This window comes from Phyllobates terribilis, unplaced genomic scaffold (genome assembly GCF_046119375.1).
Source record: "Phyllobates terribilis strain yellow unplaced genomic scaffold, ASM4611937v1 Scaffold_3__8_contigs__length_932513732, whole genome shotgun sequence".
NCBI classification, from domain to species: Eukaryota; Metazoa; Chordata; class Amphibia; order Anura; family Dendrobatidae; genus Phyllobates; species Phyllobates terribilis.
Genome location: NW_027362763.1, coordinates 904,566,616 through 904,593,504, shown reverse-complemented (window position 1 = coordinate 904,593,504; position 26,889 = coordinate 904,566,616). Strand labels below are relative to the sequence as shown.

Sequence of the window (26,889 nt, the reverse complement as noted above, 5' to 3'; positions counted from 1 at the left end):
TGTATATTTTTTATTTTATTCTTTTTTTTACAGGTTCTATGGTACCAGAGTCTGGAGGAGAGTCTCCTCTTCTCCAGATCCAGGTACCATCCGCACATTGAACCGCATGATATCCGCATGTGCAGATGTAGTGATGCGGATTCCATGCGTTCCAATGCAAGTCAATGGCAGCAAAAACGCCGTGCTTCCGCAAAATAATTGGTAGTGCTGCGGATTTTTCCGTAATGATAATCCGCAGCGGAAATTTCCGCAACATGTGCTCAGCACATGCGGATTATCATTGGGGAGCATGGCAGGCCTTCTACCATGCGTTTTTTAAGCTTTTCTGCAGCGGAATTGCCGCTGCGGAAACGCTTAAAAAACGCATAGTGGGCACACAGCCTTAAAGAGAGGGCGAGGTGGAGTGCAAGGCTCCCGATTCATCAAGAGACCTCCATGTGTGCCTGCTGGTGAAAGACTTGTGACATAAGGAACGCTGGAGCTTGCATGATTTTTGCAAACTCTGGTCACCACACTCCTGCCCCTCCCCATCTACAGCCACTTTGTCAGAGCTGTATGAAAATGGTGCAGGACTGCCAAAAGCCACAAAGTTTTAATGACTTTTAAAAGCCTTTTATGCCACAATTCTGGTGTAAAAGGTTTGATGAATCGTGCATTGTTTTTGGGGGTTTTTTGTGCAGGAAATCTGCATTTAACAGTTCTAACAAAGTGGATGTAACTTCATTAAAACTCGCCTGCTGCCTTTAAAGACGCTTTTGAACTTTGCTTTTTCTCTGTGGAGAGCCTTAAAAATGCATATAGAAAACCACAGTTGTGTTTTTAAAGGAAACCTATCATCAGGATTTTGCTAAGTGCAGAATCTAACTTTTCTGTACAACAAAAAGTTCTGCTTCGAATCTGCACCAAAAATGCAATAATCAGAGCAGATTGTTATTCTAGTGCAAACACCTAATGAACTAAACCCAGCAAAATAGCTGCGATTTTGTGCTTGGGAACATGGCCTTAAAATCATTGTTGGAGACCCCATTCTTAACGTCTGTTGCAGATTGGGCCAAAGATGACACATTACATGGAATCCGTCAGCAGGGTTTTGTTATGTATCAGAGAGCAACATGAGGTAGGGGCTGAGAAACAGATTTCAGCGATATGTCATTTATTAGTCTGTGGTGGTGTTTCCATAGAATGACGCTATTATCACTGCCAGGACAGGTGCTCCTGTGAGCTCTGGTCCGACCATGCCCCCTCCTCTGATGAGCAGCTCTGCTACATCTAGAAACTGTGTCCAATCTACTGCACCCAGTAAACTGATGCATTGCTGGAATCAGGAGGGTCTCCCTTCCTACTTTATGCTTTTCTCAGATGAGGTAGTAAAAACCCGATTCCCTTTAAGGGGTTGTCTCACTATTGACTTTCAGGAGCACTCTGCTCCACTTTTGCCTGCCTGCCAGCTTGCTGTGGATGATGAACCTCAGGAGAGCATTGCTCTGCTGCCTCATGGCTTGCAGGGGAGCGATGCGCTTCTGATAATTTGACAACTTGGACCAGAAGCCTTGTCGTCAATGACCCTAACTGTGCACTCTGCTGCAAGTAATATTGTAGGTTCACTGCATTGTGTGAATGTATACGTTAAAGAAGTTGTGCACCACTTTTACATTGATGCCCTGTCCGTAGGATGTGGCATCAATGTTTGATCGGCTGGGGTCCCACACCCACCAGCCCTGCCAATCAGCTATTATCTATTCCCGGAGTGGCCACTGGCCAGAAGTACTTACTTGCGGAGCTTGGTCGTCTACCTTCAGTGGCCGCCACGGGGTACTGCACATCTGCCTCCTATTCAATTAGATGGGAGGCGGATATGTAGTACCCCACGGCAGCCACTACAGCTAGAGGGCCAAGCTCCGCAACTAAGCACTTCTGGCCACCGGCACTGATAACAGCTGATCAGCGGGGGTGCGGGCCCTGGCCGATCAGACATTGATGCCTCTATCTACGGATGGGACATTAATGTAAAAGTAATGGACAACAAAGATTTCTTAATGGAAAATCTGCTGTTTTACAGTACTCGTGGTGTGTATGAGCTTTTTAGAAATCTCATGCACATTATGTAGAGTATATTCCCAGCGTAAATTGACTTTCAAATGCGTTTAACTGCACAGATGCATATACTTTGTTCTTCCATGTGGAGGTCCCAGACAAAACCATTGCTGGAGCATGGATATAGAAACTTGGGTGCTTTGTGATTTTGTTTATAAATATGATGTGCCAATGTGAGAGTTGCAATAAAATGAGGTATATTGTAATCTATAGCAGATGTACTAGCTTGTGTTATGTTTCTTTTCTTCCTCTTGAGAATCAGTACATAATCCAGTATATTTGATCCATAAATGGTGACATTAGAATCCACTGAAGGCGCTCCAGAAGTCTCCCACTCTGAATAGACCACCCCCTTATCCAATCCAGATGTTCCGTTATTGGCAGCGATTTTAGAATTTAGTCCAAATGTGTCCCAACGTCGGTAGGACCAACACTGAAAGGTTGTTGGATGAAGGTCTGCCAAAAGCAACATTGTGGGATAAAGGCAATTATTGATAGGAAGTTTTGAAGGAATCAAGCAGAAATATCTTCCAATTATGGAGGGGCTGTAGCACTTTTGTAAGGTTATATGTTTAGGATGCATATTTCCAGTCTTTATAAAGTAAGCATTACAGTAACCTGATGTATGAGAAGATCACAGATGGCATCTGCGAACTGTGTCACACCTAGGACTGCCCTCGGGCAGAATTCCACACTATATGAATTAAACTTCTTATGTACACTTGAAGACATTAATTATTGTACATAATAGTTGTTTTCTTTGTGCCACTTGCTTTCTTTGGAGACCACTGCTTTCATGAATAAAAGTCTTAGAACTGATTTTGTCTGGTGTTTTACTTAAAAAAAAAAAAAAAAAAAAAAAAAAAAAAAAAATTAGTCATTGTGGAATGAAATTGGCAAGTTTAAACCCATTCTCTGCCCACCTAGCCTAGTTGACTGCTCCTCATTGACCCTCCTCCCTGCTGCTGCCACCCAAATGATTTAGCATTGGAAGGGAAAACATGATTGTGAAGAGGAGTAGACCACACTAAGGCTATGTGCCCACGATGCAGAAATGCTCCGGATTTTTCCTGAGCGTTTCTGCATCTCCCTGGCGGAAAAAAATGCATGCGGATTGTACATGCGGATTGTACATGCGTTTTTCCTGCCAGGGACATGCTGATGTGAAGCGTTCTTCACATGCATTTCCGCATGCGGGTTGTCAAGCGCTTTCCAAGCAATTTTAGCAACACTTGGAAAGTGCTTGTGACAACTAGGTCACACTATATAAATCCATGCAACCGACATGTATTTTATATAGTGTGACCAAGTTAGTTAAAAAAAAAAAGAATAAAAATGGTAAAAAAATAAAAAACATTATACTCATCTTCCATGGCCCCTGGTCTCCTTATCCGTCCGGTCTTCCCTGTGTCTCGCGGTGGTGTAAAAGGACCTGCCATGACTTCATTTAGTCATGTGACAGGTCACGTGATTGCCGATGTCAGCGGACATCAGAAGGTGAGTATGTGTTTTTTTTTATTCTAAATTCTTTTTTTTTTTTTTTTTTTTTTTTTTTTTTTTTTTTACAGGTACTATGGTACCCGGGTCTGGAGGAGAGTCTCCTCTTCTCCAGACACGGGTACCATCCGCACATTGAATCGCTTAATATCCGCATGTGCACATGTAGTCATGCGGATATTTAGCGATTCAAGTCAATGGCGGCGAAAACGCTGCGATTACACAAAATAATTGGTAGTGCTGAGGATATTTCCACAATGATAATCCACAGCGGAAATTTCCGCAGCATGTGCACAGCACATGCGGATTATCATTGGGGAACATAGCAGACCTACTAATGAGCCTTTTTTTAAGCTTTTCTGTGGCGGAATTGCCGCCACAGAAACGCTTAAAGGCATAGTGGGCACACAGCCTAAGATTTGGTTTGGGTTCTTGTCATTACAGTGCTTCTCTAGATGTTTTGTTATCGGTATAAGATCATCAGATCCATTTGTTACTATTAGATGATCCAGTGATTGTCATTTACTGTGGGATGTAAACGTCTATTAGGTACCCAGTGGGATTAGATTTTGATTTCATCTGCTGCCAAATTATTGTAAAATAGAAGAAAAGTGTATTCCCCAGCCTTCGGCCCCTTTTTTTCCTACTATTTTGAGGCGTTCTCCTGCCCATTGTGAGTTTAGAAATCAACAATCGGTCGTATGGTGCTGACTTTCCATTTATTGCTCCATAACATGTGAAAGTGTTAGAAGTTTGAAGTCTATTAAGTGTGCAATGACCATTGATGAATGTATTTCTTTTCCTACCCACTGTCTGTTGGGGAGATAGGGTGGCCTTTCGTCATGACAGTTTGGGTAATGTGTCTAGGGGGAAAGTGACTGTTTTCCTGCAGTTACTGTTGTTTGCTCATAACCTGGAAGGTTATGACTACGATACCTCAGTTTGACTTATTTATGAAGCTTTGTTTCCTCACTGTTTCCTGACAGTTTGGTCTCTCATCTGTACTATGTCGACAGTTGGTTTTTAATTAACGTAGTTTGAGTAATACATAAAAATGTATAATGTGTATAGATGTACTGTGTGTGTACATGTATGTGTAGATAGAAAGATGCATATATGTATTACACTGTCAATTTAAGGTATATACTGTTTATTAGTAAATTCCGCCAAATAAACTACCGGATTCTTTTATTAGTCTTCAGAGTTGAGCTATGTTTTTGGGGGTTTTTTTTGTTTTTTTTTTAACGTCGCAAAACTGATCTCTGGCAGGAAATCAGCTGCGTCAAAAATGTAGTTTTTACTGCGTATTTTTCACTGTCCCCATAATATTTTGCCATCAGAAACGCTGAAAAAACGCTGATGCAAAATTTTGTGCGTTTTTTCGGCGTGTTTTTTTTCACCACCTATTACTTCCTATGGGTGAAAAAACACTGAAGAAGTGACATGCTGTATTTTCCAAAAAACCAACCAAAGCACAAAATACGCAGCAAAAAAAAAAAAAAACATAATGTGTGAACAGAGAATTCTGGTTTCTCATAGACTTTGCTGGTACTGCAAAACGCAGCTGAAAATTTGCATCAAAATCTGCATCAAAATACACTGAAAAACACAACATGTGTGAACATAGCCTTCAACTGTATTCTTCTGTAGTAACACTAATGGTCAGATTCTGGGTGCGGGGTCAAGGTTGGGTTACCTAGCCCCCCCGTGTTCCAAGTAGTTTGTCATGCAATCACTTAACAGTAGACTACTTGTCTCAGTGTACCGTATACAGTATATAAGTAATACCGCATATTGTGCACAAATTCAACAGCACCCAAACACCTTCCATTATTATAAAGTACCACATAACAGTACCATGCAGTTGCAAATGGTAACTCCCTATCGTGTCCAAACACTACATTCCAGTGTACTATATAGTGCTCAAATGATGCCGCCATGCAATGACCACAAAGTATACCTTACAATCATAGTAAACCTATACTCCTACGGTATATCATCTTCCATCCCTCGGTTAAACTGGATGGCTGGGTCTTATTTTTGTCAACTGAACTATGTAATACAGATTATAGTCACCAATATAAAGGCTCATTCAGACAGCCCTGCTTTAGGTCCGTGTGCTATTTAAGTCTACACCGCACTGACAGCACATGATCGATTTTCCATACAGCCCATCTATCTATGTGCAGTATGCATTATCAAGCTCTGTCCTGCAGAGGAGAGAGAGCGGAGGCAAATGATATTGAGAGGATAAAGATCGTAAATGCCATGTATTAACAGATCGCTGTCTTCATGTTTGTAGGCCGACTATATTCTATGCAAACTGGAATGAAGATCGATAGCAAGAGTCCAGAATGTCGTAAATTCCTGTCTAAACTTATGGATCAATTAGAAACTGTAAGTGATATTATTATATATTTATGCACTAAAGGCAATAGAATTGTGTATTACTCTTTTGTTCATAACTTGTTGACACACGATATAGTAGTAATTAGAGAATTGTATGCTAAAAATATAGTATTTAATAAACAGAAATATTAACATTTATTACTACTTTGGCCACCTAAGTGAAGATTAATGTAGCTGATTGAGTTTTCTGATGCAATTACCGTACATTCTATCAGTAGGATCAACCCCTTTTAAGCCGTCTATATGGGCAGGTAAGTCATAGGAACCTGAATAAAATGATACCTTGATATCTGCAATCCATTGTCTTCTTTCAGAGATATCCACGTTTTTCTTATATGTAAAATGACTGTTCAGCACTAATGGCCGGATATAATTCTGCATGAGAATCTTCCTCCAGAGGTTATTTTTAATAAACAAGGACGTTACCGGTTTGATGTGTATTGGCCTCTCCCTGATCTCACTGCAGAGTTGTGTGTGATTATAACTGACCCATTTGCAGGTTCCTCTCAGCTTCCATCTAACTGGCAGACAGTGTTGTAAGGCTATATGCACACTGTGCGTTTTTCCTGTGCGGAAATGGGCCAAAAGCGCTAGGGAATCCTTGTGAAAGCTAATGCAATGACCATCCTGAAGTGCTGTGCTCATGATCAGGAATTTTCCGGTCAGGATTGTCATTGCATTTAAATCTGCAGCATGTCAATTCTTTGTGCGTTTTTGTGGCGTTTTTCACCCATTGACTTCAATTGAGTTAGTAAAATGCGCATCAAAAACGCAAGTATAAAAATATTTGTGATTTGCATAATGACCCGATTCTCTCAGATGAGAGTAGGTTCTCAGATGAGAGTAGGTTCTCAGATGAGAGTAGGTTCTCAGATGAGAGTAGGTTCTCAGATGAGAGTAGGTTCTCAGATGAGAGTAGGTTCTCAGATGAGAGTAGGTTCTCAGATGAGAGTAGGTTCTCAGATGAGAGTAGGTTCTCAGATGAGAGTAGGTTCTCAGATGAGAGTAGGTTCTCAGATGAGAGTATCTACCGCCATCTGCACCTGCCCTTAAAGAGACTAGCTGTATATGGCGTGTGACAGGCAATGGTGGTCAGGTACCATGACTTGTCAAAGTGTTGAATACTGACTTGTAGGTTAGTCAACTCACCTATGTGGTACTTTACAGAACCAAAGTTCTCCCTGTTGCTTTCTATATTGCATCACAATGGACTTGAATGGGTTTGTGTTGCAACCTCCAAGGGTATCGCGACAAGTCACTTTACAGAACAAAAAACTTTATTGCATGCTCTTCTTCGATGCTGCATTGCATGTGGGACTCCAACTCGTTATACTCCGTAGGTCTCTTTAAGGGGGTATCAGTATTTCCAAGACATTAATCGTGCTTAAAAATGCTACCTAGTCCAAGAAATGCAGCAGATAACCATATCCAAGTACCAGTAAGAAGAGACCACTTGTTCCACTTCCTATAGCCGTCTTTCTGTCTCCCTTAATACATAGTGCTAGCTTATAGCCAGGTAAAAACTTTTACTGACATACACTTGCATCAGTTTCTGTGGCCTTGTTGCTTCATTATTTAGTCGTTACACCTCTGCTTGATTCATCATAGTTTAGTCTTTGTTAAAAGTCTTTGTATAGATGTGTTGAAAAGAGCTCTTTTCAACAGAGGACATCAAAAGCATGGAAGTGCTTGTTTTGTCACGTACTGACAAGCAATTTTCACATTGTCCATCTGTGCGCATATCATGCTGCCGCTAGATTATTCTTCTGGCTATTGAACTCCATTTTAAGAAACAAATCGTTTTCCTAAAATGTTATTGTGATTTGCAAAAACACAAAATACAGCATGTTCTCAGATCAATGTATTTAATTAAAATTTTACTATTTACTAAACTGAGTTATAACATTTCTGTGAGGATGTGTCATAAACTAGTATTTAAGAATTGTTTTTAATTTAAAAACATATTTTTTTTGTTTATTAAAGGGGTTTTCCAAGAATGTGTCAAAATGGCCCCATCACATATTTCAGACTGCAGCCTATCCTAGTCACGTGTCAGGACGGGTTACAGTCAGAAGAAACCAACCTGGAGAATTTTGTTAAAAATGACACAAATAGCATTGTAAATACAGAATCAAACACATGGAGCAAGTCTGGGACATGAGAGGAAATAAATCATCTTCTCGTTGACCGAACATGAAAAATTTTTCTCCAACCTCAGTCCTCTTTGCATAGTCGGTCTTGTACCCTGCCATGAAGCTGTCCGTATCACATAGCAGAGCAGGTATACGCATAAGCATAGCGAATGATGAAACTGGAGAAAAAAAAATTGTGCTCAGTCAGCAAGGAGATTTATTTCTTCTCATGTCACAGCCCTGCTTATCTGCTGACTATACAGTAGTATTCAAAATAATAGCAGTCCAATATAACTAACCAGATTAATCATTGTTTTTGGCATAAATTATATTACCACATGTCTAACAATTTACCAGTTGGTGCAGTAGATTCTAAGAAAACCAACAGACTCTGCATTCATAATCTGCATGTTTTTGAGTCTGTGTATTTGAATAATTATTTGAAAGGAGGTGTGTTCAAAATAATAGCAGTGTGGAGTTCAATTAGTGAGATCAATCATTCTGTGAAGAAACAGGTGTGAATCAGGTGGCCCTTATTTAATGGTGAAGCCAGCACATGTTATACATGCATTTCTCCTTGAAATCCTGAGAAATATGGGTCGTTCGTGACATTGTTCAGAAGAACAGCGTACTTTGATTAAAAAGTTGATTGGAGAGAGTAAAACTTTTATAAAGAAATACAGACCATGATAGGCTGTTCAGCTAAAATGATTTTCCAATGCTTTAAAATGGAAAGCAAAACCAGAGAGGCGTGGGAGAAAACGGAAGACTACCATTAGAATGGATCGAAGAATAGCCAGATTGGTAAAGGCTCAGCCAATAATCAGCTCCAGGATGATCAACGACAGTCTTAAGTTACCTGTGAGTACTATGACAGTTAGACGCCTGTGTGAAGCTAATCTCTTAGCAAGAAGTCCCCACAAAGTCCCACTGTTTTAAAAAAAAAAAAGACATGTACTGAAGTGGATACAATTTGCCAAAGAACACATCAACTGCCCTAGAGAGAAATGGAGAACCATTTTGTTGACTGATGAAAGTAAAATTGTTCTGGTTTTTGGGTCTAAGGGCAGACTGTTCATCAGACGACCCCAAACTCTGCATTCAAACCACAGTACACTCTGAAGACAGTGAAGCATGGTGGTGCAAGCATCATGATATGGGCATGTTTCTCTTACTATGGTGCCAGACCTATTTACCCCATACCAGTGATCATGGACCAGTTTGCATATATTAATATACTTGAAGAGGTCATGTTGCCTTACGCTGAAGAGGATATGCTCTTGAAATGGGTGTTTCAACAACACAACAACCCTAAAAACACCAGTAAACAAGCAAAATCTTGGTTCCAGTCCAACAAAATTGAGCTTGAGTGGCCAGCCCAATCCCCCGGTCTTAATCTGATAGAACACTTGTGGGGTGACATCAAAAATGCAGCTTCTGAGGCAAAGCCAACAAATGCCAAAAAATTGTGAGATATAGTCAAAGCATCATGGGCTGGAATAATATAAATGGGCCAGAAGTTGGTTGACTCTATGCAACATGAATATGAAGGAGTTCTAAAAAAAACCTGTGGGTATACAACTAAATATTAGGTTAGTGATTCACAGGAATGCTAAATCCTAAAAAAAAAGTACATATTGTGAGTTTATAAAGACAAATGCAGACACTATTTTTTAGAAAAGGTCAATGTTCATTTTTTGTTATTTTCTGCAAAGTAGTTAAAATGTATATATATTTCTTTTCATGTTTTGAGTTAGAAAACCGTGTGCACTGTTCCCAATGCATGGAAATAAAGATTTTGTACTTAACTCATGTTTTTGAGCACACTATTATTTTGAACACTACTGTATGTATATTTATGATACTGCGCTTCTGTCAGTTGAGAAACACATCTCGAGCAGTGTTAGACTACAGCTAGTCCTCTCACATGACTAGGACTGGCTGCAGTTTGAAATGTGACTGGGCCATTTTATCATATTCTTGGAGAACCCCTTTTAATGCAGTTAAATAGTCTTCATTACAAATGTTTTTTAATGTTTTGCTGCTGCAGAGTGTGTGTACTGTATGTCATTTATCTAGTTGAGTGCTGCATGTGGCCCCTAGACCACAGGAGTGCAAAGAAAATGGGCTGTATGAAAGAAGTGTGAGCACATGATGAAATAAGTGCAGGATAGAAACTTTGCCGAAATATGAGAAGTACTGACAGCAACCCCCTGGATACATACAGAGACCTCACATCCAGCCGATATTATTTGGAGGTGAATGATTGTGAAAAGAATGGTCAGGCATGCTGTACTTCTTCCAGTAGAAAATAATGGGTTCATTCCGTGGTTGTTGAATATCTTTTTTCTATTACTTGGAGAGACTCCCACAAGAGAAAAATCTGAAACTTGGTTCAGGCTGCAAACTGTGTATCAAGAGGGCCTGACATTAAGTGAAGGAATGAAGATTGCAGAATAATACTTAAAGCAATTTTATTAACTAAACTTAACAAGTAACATATGTAACAGTCATTTTTCCCATGTTAGCATTGTTCACATAAAGCAACAACGAAAAAGTCCATCTAACATAAAGAACGTGGTGGACATGTCCCCAAGTACTGTTGTTTTTGAATTTTTCACCTTTTTACTTCACATTCCTTTTTTAAACTATTTTGGCTAGAGAAAGGCACAGTTTGGAAGTTCAGCATGCCACCTCTGGAGTCAGTGATTGGCAGCCACATTCATGTGTCAGAATGACTAGTCAAGGCTACAGAGATGGAGACATGGGCTGCTGAGTTTTTTTTCTGCTATATGTATAGTCTATTTACCAGCTTCAAGCTTTTCTTTAAAAAAAAAAAAAAAATCTTGACTTTTTCTTTGATAAAAAGAATCTGAACACACGACAACTTGCTTTGATATGTCACAATGAGCAGATTTTCTGGTTCTGGTAAATATAGTTTCTCTTATAGCGATCCTTGCTTTAAAGGGTTTGTACCAAGTTCTTAAATTGTTTCCTACCTGAATAGCCCCTCCATTCATTCTTAATGGGAGTACCGAAGGCCAGTAGAACGCTGCGCACAGCTCTCTACAGCAGGTGCAATAGAGAATGAATTGAGCGGGGATGCGCATGATTGGCCACCGCTCTATCGACTCGGGGCTCTTCTGAGCCCTTGTGCTAGACAATAATTGCGATCCCAGCGGTCAGACTCCAAGCCATCAGGGAGTTAGCCTGTGAATAGAGAATTACTTCCAAATTTGCTACAACCCCTTTAATGACTGCCCTACTTCATCCTATATATTTGTCTTCACCTAATATCCCCTGTAATATAATACATATTCCCTCATTTTAGCTAGGATTCTGAGATCTGATTTCTGGCTGGGTTCTCGTTCTTCATGTACCACACAAACAATTTGTTTCTTTTGTAACCGATCTCATGGCGACTCAGTGGTTGGCACTGCAGCGCTGGAGTCCTGTGTTCAAATCCACCAAGAACAACATTTGCAAGGAGTTTTTATCCCACACTGCAAAGACATGATGGAAGTGATGCATTTAAGGTAATTAAAGCGGTTTTCTGGTCTAAAGCTACAAGTCTGTACTTACTCTGTGACTGCAGACATTTGAATCCTCAAATCGCGTGTACTGCCTGTTTTCAGGTTTGTCCGGTGTCAGCGATGGGAACGTCAGTCATGTGACCAAAAGTATAAGTATGCAATTTGCATACTCCTGGCCATATTACGACTAGATGGGCATGGCCGCGCTCAATGCAAGTGCATTGAGCGAGACCAGAAACTGTCTAGTCATAATGTGGCTAGGAGTATGCATATGGCATACTTGTGGTCGCATGACCACCCGCTCCCACCTCCGGCATGAAAAATCCTGACAGTGTGCAGAACACGTGATGTGAGGATTCACAAGTCTGCAGTCAAATAGAGTGACTGCTGACTTGTAGCTTTAGACTGGCCAACCTCTTTAACATTGTCTTGTTACAGTGGCGCTTGTTATCCCCTTCCTAACATCTGCTGTGCCCTTTTTTGTCATGTAATTGACCAGGTGTGTGTGTGATGAAGAGATGGTGCTAGGATGCACCAAGCAGGAAGAGGCTTTTTGATACCCTGGGCAATGTTCTGATGGGTGTCATTAAAGGGGTTATCCACTACTAGGACAACCCCGTCTTAAACTAAATGTTCGGCCCCAATAAAATAAACAAACCTATACTCGCTCCCAGTGCCAGCTCTGTTCCACCGGTGTCGGCACTCGCAGTCCCGGGGCTGTGATGCGGTGGAATGACACTTGATACCCAGCGCCCAGTCAGCGCTGGCGTCACTGTCCCCACCTTCAGACAAACTGATCATGAAGCGGAAGACCGGGATCAGCTGATTCTCAATCTGATGGCGAATCTGTGTGCTAGATACCACAGGACAACTTCTTCAGAGGTTGACAAGTCAGAGCACTTTTGACGCCTCTTTGGGATGTTAAGCGGATTTTTATTTTTTTTAAAGGGGTTGGCCCACCATAACAGGCAAGTGTCTGATCTGTGGGTGGGTATTAGAGATTCCCGTTTAAAAAAAAAAAAAAAAACAATCTTGCATTAGCTTATAGGCTCTCAGCACTGAAATGTCAGTGTGCCTGTGCAGCTTCAGTATTGACTAAAAGGTTCATATAAGCGTATGAAAATAACTTTCATAGTTTCATCCAGTTTTCTGTGTTACAAAATAGTGGGTTAAAACTGCAGCATGTGAACAAGCCCTTAGGGAGCCACATCTTCACACTCTTCAGCCTTACAGACTTTCTAATAACTACAGAAACCATGTTCAATATAAAATGGTTGCTGCAAAATAAAAAAAAGTGTTTTTTTTGTCAATGTCCTAAAAACTAGCAGAGATGGAAAAGTTCAGCATCCCGGCCCTCCCTTAGTAGACATAATGGCTTGTTCTTTCATAGCACTAAAGATAAAACTTCAACAGGCACCTTATATTTTCCACTGATAAGTAAAAAGTGGCCAAGCCGGGCCCGTTACACCTCAGTAGGTTATTTCTGATTTATTAGCACACCGGGAACTTTACTAACCATAAGCGGAAAGCTAAACAAGCCTGCCAGAAGAGATAACAGATCTATGAAGGTGGGCAATAAAACCCATGGAAATAGGGGCACACAACAGTAATAGTAATGATAGTAAAACTGGTAACGTCTGTTATGTCTGAGATAGGTAGTACTGTAGACATGATGGTAATTATTATGTATATTGCTGCACGGTGATTGAGAGAAGTATATTCCAAAAAGCAAAATGCCTGTTATACAGATTTGTGGTTGAATGTTTTTTTTTTCTTTCTTTTTTTTTAAATTATCCTACATTATGATTAGCTCAAAGCTGATCAATAAAAATTTTAATTAAATACCCATCTATGGCATTCCAGAGGCTGGCTTTATCTGCCCATATTTAACACTTGAGTACAGCAGGCTACCTGCGTCCTCCTCAGATTATGAATGGTGTGGTGGTGTGGTGGGGTTATAAAGGGCTCAGCATTCTGAGCACTGCTAGAACTGCAGCAGAGAAAACGGTGATTGGATCAACATGACAAGCAAGTGATACATTGTTGGAATCAGAGTCTCCCTAAACTATAATGATCTCAGATTTCATAGCAAAAACTTGCTGACATATTCCTTTATAAAAAAAAAAAAAACTGCTGAACATTCAGATTGTTTTTAAGAGGTGGAAGGGAATTGGAAGTATACCTCAGAGCCCATGTAATAGATGAGAAAGCAGAGGGGCGCTGCTGTTTTTGATGGTTGTGTAGATTAGCATCATCTTGGGGATGGCAGCTGTGCCTTATGAGGTTGCTTTCTCCTGGGCCCACACTTTGGGTAAATAATTGATGTCAGGCATCCATCTGTTCTGTCGACACTGACAACTTGTGCCTAAAAGTGGTGGGTTTATTTTTGCAAATCCTGTGCTGAGATCAGGAGTATTTCTAAGCTGTTATTTAAAGGGGTTGTGAGCAGGGTTGTGGAGTCAGTAAGCAAAACCTCCGACTCCTCAATTGTCCTGACTCCAACTCCACAGCACTGCCTCATTACTGAGCATGCACATAAAGTGCAGCACAGATTAATCTCAACGAAAAGCTTAACCCCTTTACCCCCGAGGGTGGTTTGCACGTTAATGACCAGGCCAATTTTTACAATTCTGACCACTGTCACTTTGAGGTAAAAACTCAGGAACGCTTCAACGGATCCCCCTGATTCTGAGATTGTTTTTTTCGTGACATATTGTACTTCATGATAGTGGTAAAATTTCTTCGATATCACTTGTGTTTATTTGTGAAAAAATCGAAAGTTTAACTAAAATTTTGCAATTTTCAAAATTTGAATTTTAATGCCCTTATAAAAGAAAGATATGTTACACAAAATGGTTAATAAATAACATTTCCTACATGTCTACTTTACATCAGAACAATTTTGGAACCAACATTTTTTTTTTTGTTAGGAAGTTATAAGGGTTAAAAGTCGACCAGCGATTTCTCATTTTTCCAACAATTTACAAAACCATTTTTTTTAAGGATCACATCACATTTAAAGTGACTTTAAGGGGCCTTTATGACAGAAAATGCCCAAAAGTGACACCACTCTAAAAACTACCCCCTCAAGGTGCTCAAAACCACATTCAAGAAGCTTATTAACCCTTCAGGTGCTTCACAGGAATTTTTTGGAATGTGGAAGAAAAAAAAAAATTTTTTTTTATTTTCGCAAGGGTAACAGGAAAAAATGGACCCCAAAATTTGTTGTGCAATTCCTCCTGAGCACGCAGATACCCCATATGTGGGGAAAAACCACTGTTTGGGCACACGGCAGGGTTCGGAAGGGAAGGAGTACTATTTAACTTTTTTAATGTAAAATTTGCTTGAATAATTATAGGATGCCACGTTGTGTTTGGGGAGCCCCTGATGTGCCCAAACAGTGGAAACCCCACAGAAGTGACAGCATTTTGAAAACTAGTCCCCTCAGGGAACTTATCTAGATGTGTGGTGAGCACCTTGAACCCCCAGCTGCTTCACAGAAGTTTATAACATTGATCCGGAAAAATACAATTTTTACATTTTTCCCACACAAATGTTTTTCAGCCTCCTATTTTGCATTTACATAAGGGTAACAGGAGAAATTGCACCATGCAATTTGTTGTGCAATTTCTCCTGAGTAAGTAGATACCCCATATATGGGGAAAACTACTGTTTGGGCGCACGGCAGGGTTCGGAAGGGAAGGAGCGCCATTTGACTTTTTGAATGTAGAACTCTCTTGAATAATTAGCAGATGCCATGTTGCGTTTGGAGAGCTCCTGATGTGCCTAAACAATGGAAACCCCCCCACAAGTGACACCATTTTGGTAACTAGACCCCTAAAGGAACTTTTCTAGATGTGTGGTGAGCATCGTGAACCCCCAAGTGCTTCACAGAGGTTTATAACGTAGAGCCGTGAAAATAAAAAAATCACATTTTTTCCACAAAAATCTTTTAGCCCCAAACTTTTTATTTTCACAAGGGTAAGAGGAGAAAATAAACCCCAAAAACTGTTGTTCAATTTCTCCTGAGTACACCGATACCCCATATGTGGGGAAAATACAGTGTTTGGGCACACGGCAGAGTTCAGAAGGGAAGGAGCACTGTGTGACTTTTTGAACGTAAAATCGACTGGAATAGAGAGCAGACGCCATGTCGCATTTGGAGAGCCCCTGATGTGCCTAAACAGTGGAAGCCCCCCACAAGTGACCCCATTTTCGAAACTAGATCCCTCAAGGATTTTATCAAAGGGTATAGTGAACATTTTGAACCCAGAGGTACGACACAGAATTTGATAACATTAGGTCATCATATTGAATAAGTTGTCATTAGTCTTGAGAGCAAGTGCTCGCTACTTGGGTTTGTATCGAGTACCCAGGTATGCACCATGTATCGCTGATGCTCGTGTCCTCGCACCACATGTTTCACGGTTATTAGACACTCAAAAAAAAAAACATGCTTGGATCGCTTGTGCATGGCAGGCAATCCCCACTAGTTTTTTTGGGCTGTATAACAGCCGCGAAACATATGGGACGGAGACTCGAGCATGTCACTCAAGCACCCGCGATGCTCTGTGCATACCGTTATCGCTGACCGCTCACAGGCATCACGTGACCCTGGCTGCAGCCGGGCGTGACAGTGACTCGCTCTCCGCTGATTGATGGGCTGTGGGCGGGGTTTCTCGCGCGTCATAGCCCAGCATCCACCTAGCGCCATAGCCCAGCATCCACCTAGCGCTTTCCCTCTCCTGTATTCATTGGGAAAACATGCAGTTGATGCTAGGGGGCATGTTCTATAGTAGTGGACAACTTCTTTAAATCCTTAGATCAGGAACAGAGCAGACATTTATAGGACATTTCATAACTTTCCCATATTCACACAGACTGCATTGTACTACTGTACTAATTTATGATATAGTTTAGGAGTTGGTCCATTTTATATAGACTCCACCGAAATGGACACCGACTCAGACTCCACAGTCCTAGTAGTGAGATTGGATTGTTTCATCTAGTCACCTGACCACTGCAATCAATGACAGATTCCAGTGACAGAGGAATGGTCGTCTCATCACTTCTGGGGCCATAGAGCGACCTGCTCTGTATCCAGCAAGAGATCACTGCACATTTTGTAATTTTCACAGAACTTATGCCTCCCGTTGAAGATGGGATTTAGACCAGACAACCGCTTCACTGAGAGTCTGGTACTAGGACAAGTCTATGTTCATTTATCAAAGTATAACGGTAAACTCGAGAGGAGAATGTATAAGCATTTATGGTGCAGATGAAAGACCTTGCCTCAGATGCCCTACCTTTGTGAGCTGCCATTCAGAGCACAATTTTCTGTAGCCATGGTTAGTGGGGGTCAAGGCGGGAGACGAGTTTCATTTCTTTTAGCCCCCTGGAGCCACACTTGGCACAACTTGTTCAGCTGTATTGATATTGTCCAGAATGGAGCCCATCTTGGTGACAAATTGTGTTTCAGCCATTGTATTTTTCTGTCATCTCTTTCTATATTTTTTTTATTTGGTTTTGTTGTTGTTCCTAGTACAACTTAAATCATTAACCGTTTTTACCATGTCGTTCTTTCTTTTGAGACCCTGTAATAAAAGCAGTGCTGTAATTATACGTGTGACAATAGTGGTGCGTTGCTTTCTCATTCTTGTTTGTGACATGCCCATTGGCGAGGCATTCAGCAGCTGCGTATTATTTATATTTATCTCCCATATGTCTTTCCATCCACGAACAATGTCATAATGAGAAAGGATCAAGGGCAACTGGGGAAGACCTTCTTGGTTTTAATTATTTTGCATTTGTAAACATTGGCAAAGGCAGGTGTCTGCCGTGCTGTGGTGGCCTCCTGCCATGTGATTGATCATTTAGCTAGTAGGTGTTGTATTGCAGCCAGTTTGCTGAACTCACAGCGGTTTTAAAGTCTGGATAACCGCTTAGATAACAAAGGCTACTAAAGCTATCTTCTTATTAATGTTTAGGGGGATTGCAAAATTTAAACGTAAGTTTTAAAAGGGTTTCCTGACTTTTTTTTCTTAATATACAGTAGGGTGTCATACTGATAAAACAAGAAAAGAAGCTGTACACCCCAGAGATCTGCTCCCACTTCAGTGCTGCTCGCAATGACAACCCCAACCACCAGTCTCCTCACCCTGCAGCTAATCAGTGGTGGAACTGGCGAGGTAACTAGTGGTCAAGAAGTCATCAGTTGCAGTCTTACGCAGACCATCTTTGCAGCTATGCTAGAGCAGGGAGCAGATTCCGGAGTAGTGTAGCATCTTTTCTTTTATCAGCACTGCTCCCCATTTTAAACTTTTTAAAAAGGTTGGAAAACCCTGTTAAAATGCTGGAATTGGGGAAAAAATGAATATTCCTGTGTTGATCAGGGCTGTGGAGTTGGAGTCTGTGTCCATTTTGGTTGAGTCAGTATAAAATGGACCGACTTTTTAAAATATATAATAAATTGGGTTTTAGTACAATGCAGTATGTGCTGTAAATGTTTTCAAAAGAACTTGGGAAAGGTATAAAATGTCCTATAAATGTCTGTCCTGTTCCTGACCTAAGGATCTCGGTTTTTAGTTGAGATGAATCTGTGCTGCTCTTTATGTACATGCTCAGTAGGGACCAGTGCTGTGGAGTCGGAGGTCATGGAAATTGAGGAGTCTGAGGTTTGGCTTACCGGCCCCAACACCCCTGGTGTTGACAATACCTAGTCCTCCTATCTCCTAACATTTTGTACATAATTATGTACAAGAAGGACTGGATAGTTGATAATTTATGGATCAGTGGGGGTCCAGACTCTGGGAACCCTTTCTATCCTGAAAACAGGACTTCAGAATACACTACTCCTCTCCATTTCTTCTCCATGGAGCTGGCAGAGTACAGTGCTTGGCTATCTCCTGCAGTATCATTGAGAATGAATGGAGCTTTGATTTTGATGGGGCATTTCACATCCCTGTTATCGGGATAGGGTGGAACTTTAAATGTCAGAACTAACCCTGCAATGCATTGGCTCCGCTGTTTCTGTACCTCCCTGTAATACCGTAATTGTGACAAGTTATACACTCACTGTCACCTGTCCCTGATGTCGACTCTGCAATGGACCCATTTTTTGTCAGTCAGTGGACCTTGCAATCTGACTAAGTGAATATACCCTATAAGGACATGATGGGAATACTCTTCTATTGACTAAAAAATTGGTGTTCTAGCTTATTCACATGGTGCTTTTTTTTTTTTTTAATAAAAGACACATTGTGCATATGAACATGCAGGAATACTTACAAGCTACCTCCCGAACAAGCCAGGATCTTGCTGAAGTGAACCACTTTATTTATCACTCTCTGCTCACATTGCAAGAAGAGTATGGAGGAATACTCCACATTTATCTACATATCATGGAGGTCTTGTCATGAATTTTGGTTGATAAACTCTTTCCTTTGTTTCTGGGTTCAGGTAGCTTCATTTTCAGCTTACATGTGACAGTCTGATAAGAGATTTTAATTGTTAGTTGACGGTTTTGTATAATAACTTGAATATCTTTCAATTACCATTCAAGCTTTGCATCACATGTCCATTTCTTAATCTGATCACATCTCCAACTATTAGGGTATGTGCATACGGTCAGGAGCCGCCTGCGGCCCCAACACTGCGGAATAGCCGCGCGGCTTCTGCTCATTATGCAAATGAGCGGCACCATTTTTTTTTTTTCACATTAAGACTTTTCTCTTTGATGTCAATCTATGAGGAAAGTCCACATGCGGACCGCAAGAGAAAATGACATGCTGCGGGTCTGAAAGACGCGCCGGATGTCAGTTTCCGCGGGTAATCCGCAGGTACAGATGAACGTATAGTGGGCATGGGATTTCTACAAATCCCATCCACTATGCTGTAACATCTGGCCGCTGTGGGTTTGACGCAGCATAAACACCAAGATTCAAACCCACAGCGGCTCCTGATTGTGGGCACATACCCTTACGTCAATTGAAGAACGTCAAAGATCCACTAAGTTCAACTTTCCTTGTCCAGTTATACATTCTCGATCTCTAGATTATTTATAACCCACAATCCCATTAGTTGTGAGAAAAGAAAAGCATTTGGCCCTTTTTAAATTCTGATGTGTCTTCCATTACTACCTCTTGTGGTAGGACGTTCCACAGTCTGACTGCTCTAACTGTAAAGAATCCTTTACTAATTAGCTGCCTGTATCTCCTTTCCTTCACACATAATGAATGTCTCCTGTTCCTTGAAAGGAATAAGTCATATGCTAGTCCTTTTGAATGGTACACTCATGGACAAAATTTTTGATGCCCTTCTGTTAAAGCAGAAAAACCTACAATGGTCACTAAAATAACTTTAAACTAACAAAAATAATTTTAAATTTACATTTGTTGCATATCAACTACTGTAAATTAGACATTGCTTTTAAATTGTTGATCAACAGAGAAAAAAAAACAAAAACAAATGAAAATGGCCTGGACAAAAATTGTAGTCTTAAAGAGGTTCTCCACTACTATACATAATACCCCCATCGATTTAAAGAGTGGAATGAAGTGTTTTTGCAATTTCCTTGTGTGGTCATTCGTTGGTCTTCTCCCAACTAATGCAGAGGAGGCGGAAAGCGCGCTGTGGATGCTGGGCTGTGATGTGCACTGGAACGTCACCCACAGCCCATCAATCATGGGGGTGCTCGTCACTGGGTCACGCCTGGCTGCCGGAGCTTGACATGACATCAGCGGATGTCATCCGAGGCTGCAGCCAGGTCACATGATGACTAGTGAGCGGTCAGCTAAAGCGCTGCTCATAGGCAAGAATGACAACACAAGGTAATTATAAAAACACTTCTTTCAGCAGCAGAAGGGAAGGAAGGGAGACACAGATTCTCTACTTCGTGGGTAGGCGGAGCCCCATAGGATAGTCACCTCAGATTGGAAAATGACGACCGGCCCCTCCAGTATATAGGCTCCTCCTACTCCCATGTTCATCAGTCTCTTTATCTGAGGTCTCAGAGGATAGTCGCTGCTTCGGCAGCTCCTCAGAAGAGTTGTTATTTTATATCCAGCGAGTCCTGGACCCCCCGTGGTCTAGAGGTCTCTGGGGGTCTCAGCGCTGCTGAGACCCCTGACCCTCCCCTGGCAGCTCTGTGTACCCCTTGAGGAGGTTCCCACTTATGCCTGCCGGCCCCGGGGGATACAGGGATCTCCCTGGCGGAGGCGCACACCACACATCTGAGAGGGTCCCTGCGTGCTCCGCCATAGGGGGGAGCAAAGGGCCATGGCGCCACACATCCCTGAGGATCCCTGTGGCGTTCAGCCGGGTAAGTGCTCTTTGGTCTAAAGAGTATCTTTGACGGCTACGGCAAGTGTACTGCCTGTGTGTTTCTTGTCTATTTCAGACGCTGCCTGGACTGGGGAGCAGAGACGGAGGCCAGTAATTTTTATTTTTATTTTTTATTTGCGCATGCTTTTTCGTTTTTGCTTCCTGCCTTCATTGAGGCAGGAAGCTCCCTGTATTGGCGCGCGTTTTCTTGCTTTTATTGACTTGCTTCCTGCCTTCGTAGAGGTAGGAAGTTTTCTGCCCTCGTTTTTGTTGTTTGAATAAGCGCGGGCTTTGGCGGGGGGCGTGGCTTAGCGTCTCCTGGCTTCCTGCCGTCATTACTTAGGCTGGAAGCGCTTGGTTGAGCGCGCGCTGGCGGTCCCTGCTTCTCCCTCCGGCGTCCAGCGGCGCCTCCTGCTCTCTGCTCCCCGTCCGTCCACACACTTAGGAGGAGCGGTCGCCGCAGTATCGGTGAGTCCCCTCTGCCTCTGGCAGGGGTTCTTTGTCAGTGCTGTCTCTCCAGGCTACCTATTAGGAGTCCTCGTGAGCACTGCCGCTTTCTCTCCTAAGGGTATGTGCACACGATGCAGAAATGCTCAGGATTTGTTCCTGAGCGTTTCTGCATCTCTCTGGCAGGAAAAAACGCATGCGGATTGTACATGCGGTTTCCTGCCAGGGACATGCGGAAATGAAGCGGTCTTCACTTTTATTTCCGCATGCGGGTTGACAAGCGCTTCCCAAGCGATTTTAGCATCACTTGGAAAGTGCTTGTCAACTTTACACTATATAAATCCATGCAACCAGCATGGATTTATATAGTGTGTGAATGTCAAAAAATAAATATATACTTTACCCTCTGATGGCCCCCGGTGTCCTGCTTCGCTCGGTCCCGGCTACCGGCAGTGAAGACTGAAGGACCTGCCGACGTCAGCATCACGTGACCCGTCACATGACTCTGACGTCAGCGAAGGTCCTTCTTCATTCAACCGCGAAGTGCGGGGAATCAAGCCGGAGCGCTGCGCGGGCCGTCAGAAGGTGAGAATATATATATTTTTTATTTTATTCTTTTTTTTTTAATGGTACCTGGGTCTGGATGAGAGTCCTCTCATCCACACCCGGGTACCATCCGCACATTAGACCGCATGAAAAGCGCATCAACATATACAGTGATGCGGATTCCATGCGGTCTAATGCAAGTCAATGGCGGCAAAAGAGCAGCGTTTCCGCAAAATTAATTGACATGCTGCGGATTTTTGACAAAATCCGCATCATGGGCACAGCACATGCGGATTTCAATTGGGGAACATTGCTGCCCTTCTACCATGCGTTTTTCATGCGTTTCCGCGGCGTTTACGCAACTGCAAAAACGCCGCGGAAACGCATGAAAAACGCATCGTGTGAACTCAGCCTAAAGCTATTTACTTCACTGACCTTTTAGGCTGCGTAGTATTATAGTTGCTGTGATGTTAACCCCTTCTGAAAAAGTGGAGCTTTAGGGGAAACACATGGTGTTTAAGGGAGTTTCCCCCTATTGATTTTTTGCTCGGCATTTCTGGGGTAGCTCTTTTCTAAGGGTGAGCTTTAACCCTTCAGAGCCTGTCGCATATATATAAAAAAAATAAATAAAAAAAAAAAGTGAATTTTGAAAACAGGCTGTGCAGCTTTCACACTTTGCCATCCTTGATGTACATCCTGGCATCTGGTGTGGGTGGCATGTCGGATCAGGGGCCTGGGAGTGCGGATCGGTCTCCTGATCCGTTTCAGGTTCAGTCGCACGCCTCTGATACACTCAGGCCTTCTACTACATCAAGTTCAACGCTCAGTGATGTTAAGGTGGAGGCGCTCACTCGCTCCATTGATAGTCTCTCTAGTCTCCTGGGACAGTGGGTGTCAGCTAGATCACACCCGATGCCACGAGGTAAAAAGCGCCGCAAGACTATGGTGGCGTTGTCTCCCTCGCATCAGAGGCTTCGGATTCACCAACAGATTCGGTTGATGAAATTTCTGAGTCCGAAGAGGAGGATCAAAAGGATCGCTCTGTTTCTCTTTCTGGTCGCGTAGATGGGCTTATTAAGAACATGCGGGAAGTATTAGAGCTGTCTGAAGAGCCGACAAGACCGTCTAGGTCGGGCCGTCTGTATGAGAAGACGCGCCGTGTTTGTTCTACATTACCTGCGCATGAGGAACTTAACGAAGCGGTGGAGAAGGAGCGTCAGTGTCCGGATAAACGCTTCCGAGGAACGTGTTTTTTTGATGCCCTGTATCCCTGTGCCAAGGAGATGGTTACTAATTGGGTTCCCTCTCCTGAGGTGGATATATCTCTGTCTCAGCTGACCAAGTCTTCCCGGCTTCCTGTTAAAGGGAGAGCCAATCTTCAGGATCCTTTGGACAGAAGATCGGAGTCAGCGGCGAAATCCATCTATGAAGCCGCGGGTCATGGTTTCCGAGCGGCCTTGGGGGCCATGTGGGCCGGTGAGGCTTCTCTGCGGTGGTTGGATCAGCTGCGTGCGGCGTGGCAGGATGGGACTTCGCGTTCAGAAGTGGAAAAGCTTTTTCAGCGAATGGAAGAAGCTATGTGTTATGGCAGAGATGCAGTACTGGACACTGCTTCGATTCTGTCCAGGGCTCAGGCTTCGGCAGTCACGATTAGAAGAGCTCTGTGGCTTAAATAGTGGACCGGGGATGCAGTATCCAAACAGGGATTGCTTAGTCTGGCATATAAGGGCGGTCAGCTCTTTAGTTCAAATCTTTCGGAACTAATTGCCAAAGCTAAAGCTAAGGATGTTACTCTGCCTGGGAAAAAGGCAGTGGCATCCACAGCCAGCAGGACAGGGCCCGGCAGAGGTCTTCGGTCCTTTCGGGCCAGGGGACGATTCAGTCAGCCTTCTTGGAGATTGGGTCGTCCCTCATCCTCCGGCAGATCCGCCCAGAAATCTCGTACTCCTTGGAAGCAACGGTCCCATCAGGACAGACGGGAGGTTGATAAAAAGTCCGCTAAGGCTGACTGACGCCAGGGATCCCCCCGAGGGCTCTCGGGTGGGAGGTCGTCTGCTTCAATTCGGGTCGATCTGGGCATCCCACATAGCAGACGCCTGGGTGACACGGGTTATGTCGGCAGGCTATTTCATAGAGTTTCATTCGCTGCCTCCAGACAGGTTTCGTCTGACGGGCATTCCGTCCGTGCCAAGACTGGCTGCCGCACTGTTTCAGGAGGTCGACTCTCTCCTACAGCAGGGTGTGGTGGTTCAGGTTCCTCCGGAAGACCAGGGAAAGGGTTTTTATTCCAACCTTTTTGTGGTCCCCAAAAAGGAGGACAAGTTTCGTCCGGTGCTGGATCTCAGGGATTGGAATATTTACGTCCGGACACGGAAGTTCCGCATGGAGTCTCTCCGATCGGTGATGGCGACCCTGTCGCAGTACGATTTCTTTGTGTCCATAGACATCCGCGATGCCTATTTGCATATCCCTATCGGCAGGGCTCACCAGCGTTTCTTGCGTTTCGCCATAGGTCAAGCCCATTACCAGTTTGTGGCCCTGCCTTTCGGGTTGGCCTCAGCTCCCAGGGTTTTTACAAAAATTCTGGCTCCTCTCATGGCGCTTCTTCGAAGACAGGGGGTTACGATCCTCTCCTACCTGGACGACCTGTTCATAGTGTCACCCACAGCGGAGGAGGCAATAGCGGCTCGCGATCTCTCCCTTCAGTACCTGATGGACTTCGGGTGGCTGATCAATTGGAAGAAATCGTCATTGGAGCCAGCACAGTCCATTCTTTTCCTGGGGATGCAGTTCGATACTGTTCGGGCAGTTATGTCCCTGCCTCCTGTCAAACAGACGAACCTTCGTCTTCTGGTCCAGGCTATGAGGTCGGCGCTGTCAATGTCCCTTCGGGAATGCATGCGCCTTCTGGGTCAAATGGTGGCAACTATGGAAGCAGTACCATTTGCACAATTTCATTCCCGGGATCTCCAGAGCCTTATTCTGACCCATTGGGATCGATCGCTAACTTCTCTGGATCGCTCGGTCATTATCTCCCGCAGGGTGCGAGAATCTCTTGGATGGTGGTTACGTCCGGAGACTCTATCCGTGGGGAAATCCTTCCTTCCTCCGAGATGGTCGGTGGTGACAACCGATGCCAGCCGGACAGGCTGGGGGGGAGTTTGGAACGACCTCTGGATTCAGGGGGTCTGGTCGCCAAAGGAGTCGTCTCTCCCGATCAACATTTTGGAGTTGAGAGCAATATTTCTCTGCCTCCAACATTGGACGGTCTTATTGAGCGGTCTACCGGTCCGGATCCAGTCGGACAACGCTACGGCTGTCGCGTACATCAACCACCAAGGCGGGACGAGGAGTTCCAGTCTCATGTCGGAGGTCTCTCGGATCCTGGTCTGGGCCGAGTCCAAAGTTCCAGCAATCTCTGCAATTCACATTCCAGGGGTGTTAAATATCTCGGCGGACTTCCTCAGTCGCGAGCAAGTGGACCCTGGGGAATGGAGTCTCCATCCAGAAGTGTTTTCTCTGCTGTGTTCCCGTTGGGGGACTCCTCAGGTGGACTTGATGGCATCCAGGCTGAACGCCAGGGTTCCGACGTTCATGTACAGGTACAGGGACCCAGAGGCGGTGGCGGTGGATGCTCTAGTGGCCCCGTGGGGTCAGTTCAAGCTGATCTATGCGTTTCCGCCGATATCCTTACTACCTCTGGTGATCCGACGGATCAAACTCGAAAGGGTATCAATAATTCTGATAGCACCAGACTGGCCGCGGAGGACATGGTATTCGACGCTGGTGTCTCTTCAGGCGGCACCTCCGTTTCCGCTGCCCCTTCGCCCGGACTTGCTCACTCAGGGGCCCATTCGTCATCCGGACCTGAGGTCCCTTCGTTTGACGGCGTGGCTCTTGAGACAGAGATCTTGACCCGTCGCGGTTTTTCGCCCGAGGTCATTGCTACCTTGCGGGTGGCCCGGAGTCCAGCTACGTCCAGGATTTATCACAGAACTTGGGAGTCTTTCTATTCATGGTGTTCTGGATCCTCAAGAAACCCGAGGGTTTTTTCCATCCCCAACTTCTTGGCCTTTCTGCAATCTAGTCTGGCCAGGGGTTTGGCAGTTAGTACGGTGCGGGGACAGGTATCTGCTCTTTCCGCACTTTTTAGGAAGGCTATTGCCTCTCGCAGGGATGTGCGCTCTTTTTTTCGCGGAGTCGCACGTCAGTTTCTGCCACGGAGGGCAGTTGTGGCTCCATGGCGGCTTAATCTAGTCCTGGAAGCCCTTCAGCATAGGCCTTTTGAGCCTATGGATTCTGCTAAACTTTCACTACTTTCTTGGAAGGTGGCCTTCTTGGTGGCAGTCACCTCTTTGAGAAGGGTATCGGAATTGGCAGCACTTTCTTGCTCACCTCCTTTTCTGGAATTTTTTCCGGATCGCGTGGTGCTTCGTACTCGTGAAGATTTTTTGCCTAAGGTAGTGTCACAATTCCACATTAATCAGGACATTGTGTTGCCTTCTCTTTGTCCAGGACCTAAGAATCCAAGGGAGCGGGCCTTGCACTCGTTGGACTTAGTGCGGGCATTGAAGTTCTATCTTACGATCACTCAAGGTTTTCGGAAGTCGGACTCTCTTTTTATAATTCCAGCAGGTCGTCGGCGTGGTCAACATGCTTCCAAAGACACGATAGCTCGGTGGATCCGTTCAGCTATCCTGGAAGCGTACCGGCTCAAGGGCGAGTCTTGTCCGGTTAAAGTTAAAGCTCATTTCACGAGAGCCATTGGCTCATCGTGGGCTTTTCGTCAGGGGGCCTCGGCAGCGTATCTCTGCCGGGCGGCCACCTGGCGCTCCGTTCACACCTTTACTAAGTTTTATAAGGTGGACGTAAGTGCTTCAGCCGATGCGGCCCTGGGACGCAGGGTCCTG

General features: G+C 43.8%; 1 protein-coding gene across 1 annotated transcript in view; it reads left to right on the top strand.

Annotated features, from left to right (window-relative positions):
- VTA1 (vesicle trafficking 1) overlaps window positions 1–26,889 on the top strand; it is a 243,488-nt gene that overhangs the window by 54,245 nt on the left and 162,354 nt on the right. Inside the window, exon 2 of the mRNA XM_073672753.1 lies at window positions 5,894–5,988. Coding sequence (XP_073528854.1) covers window positions 5,894–5,988 — 95 coding nt within the window. The remainder of the gene's footprint in view (window positions 1–5,893; window positions 5,989–26,889) is intronic.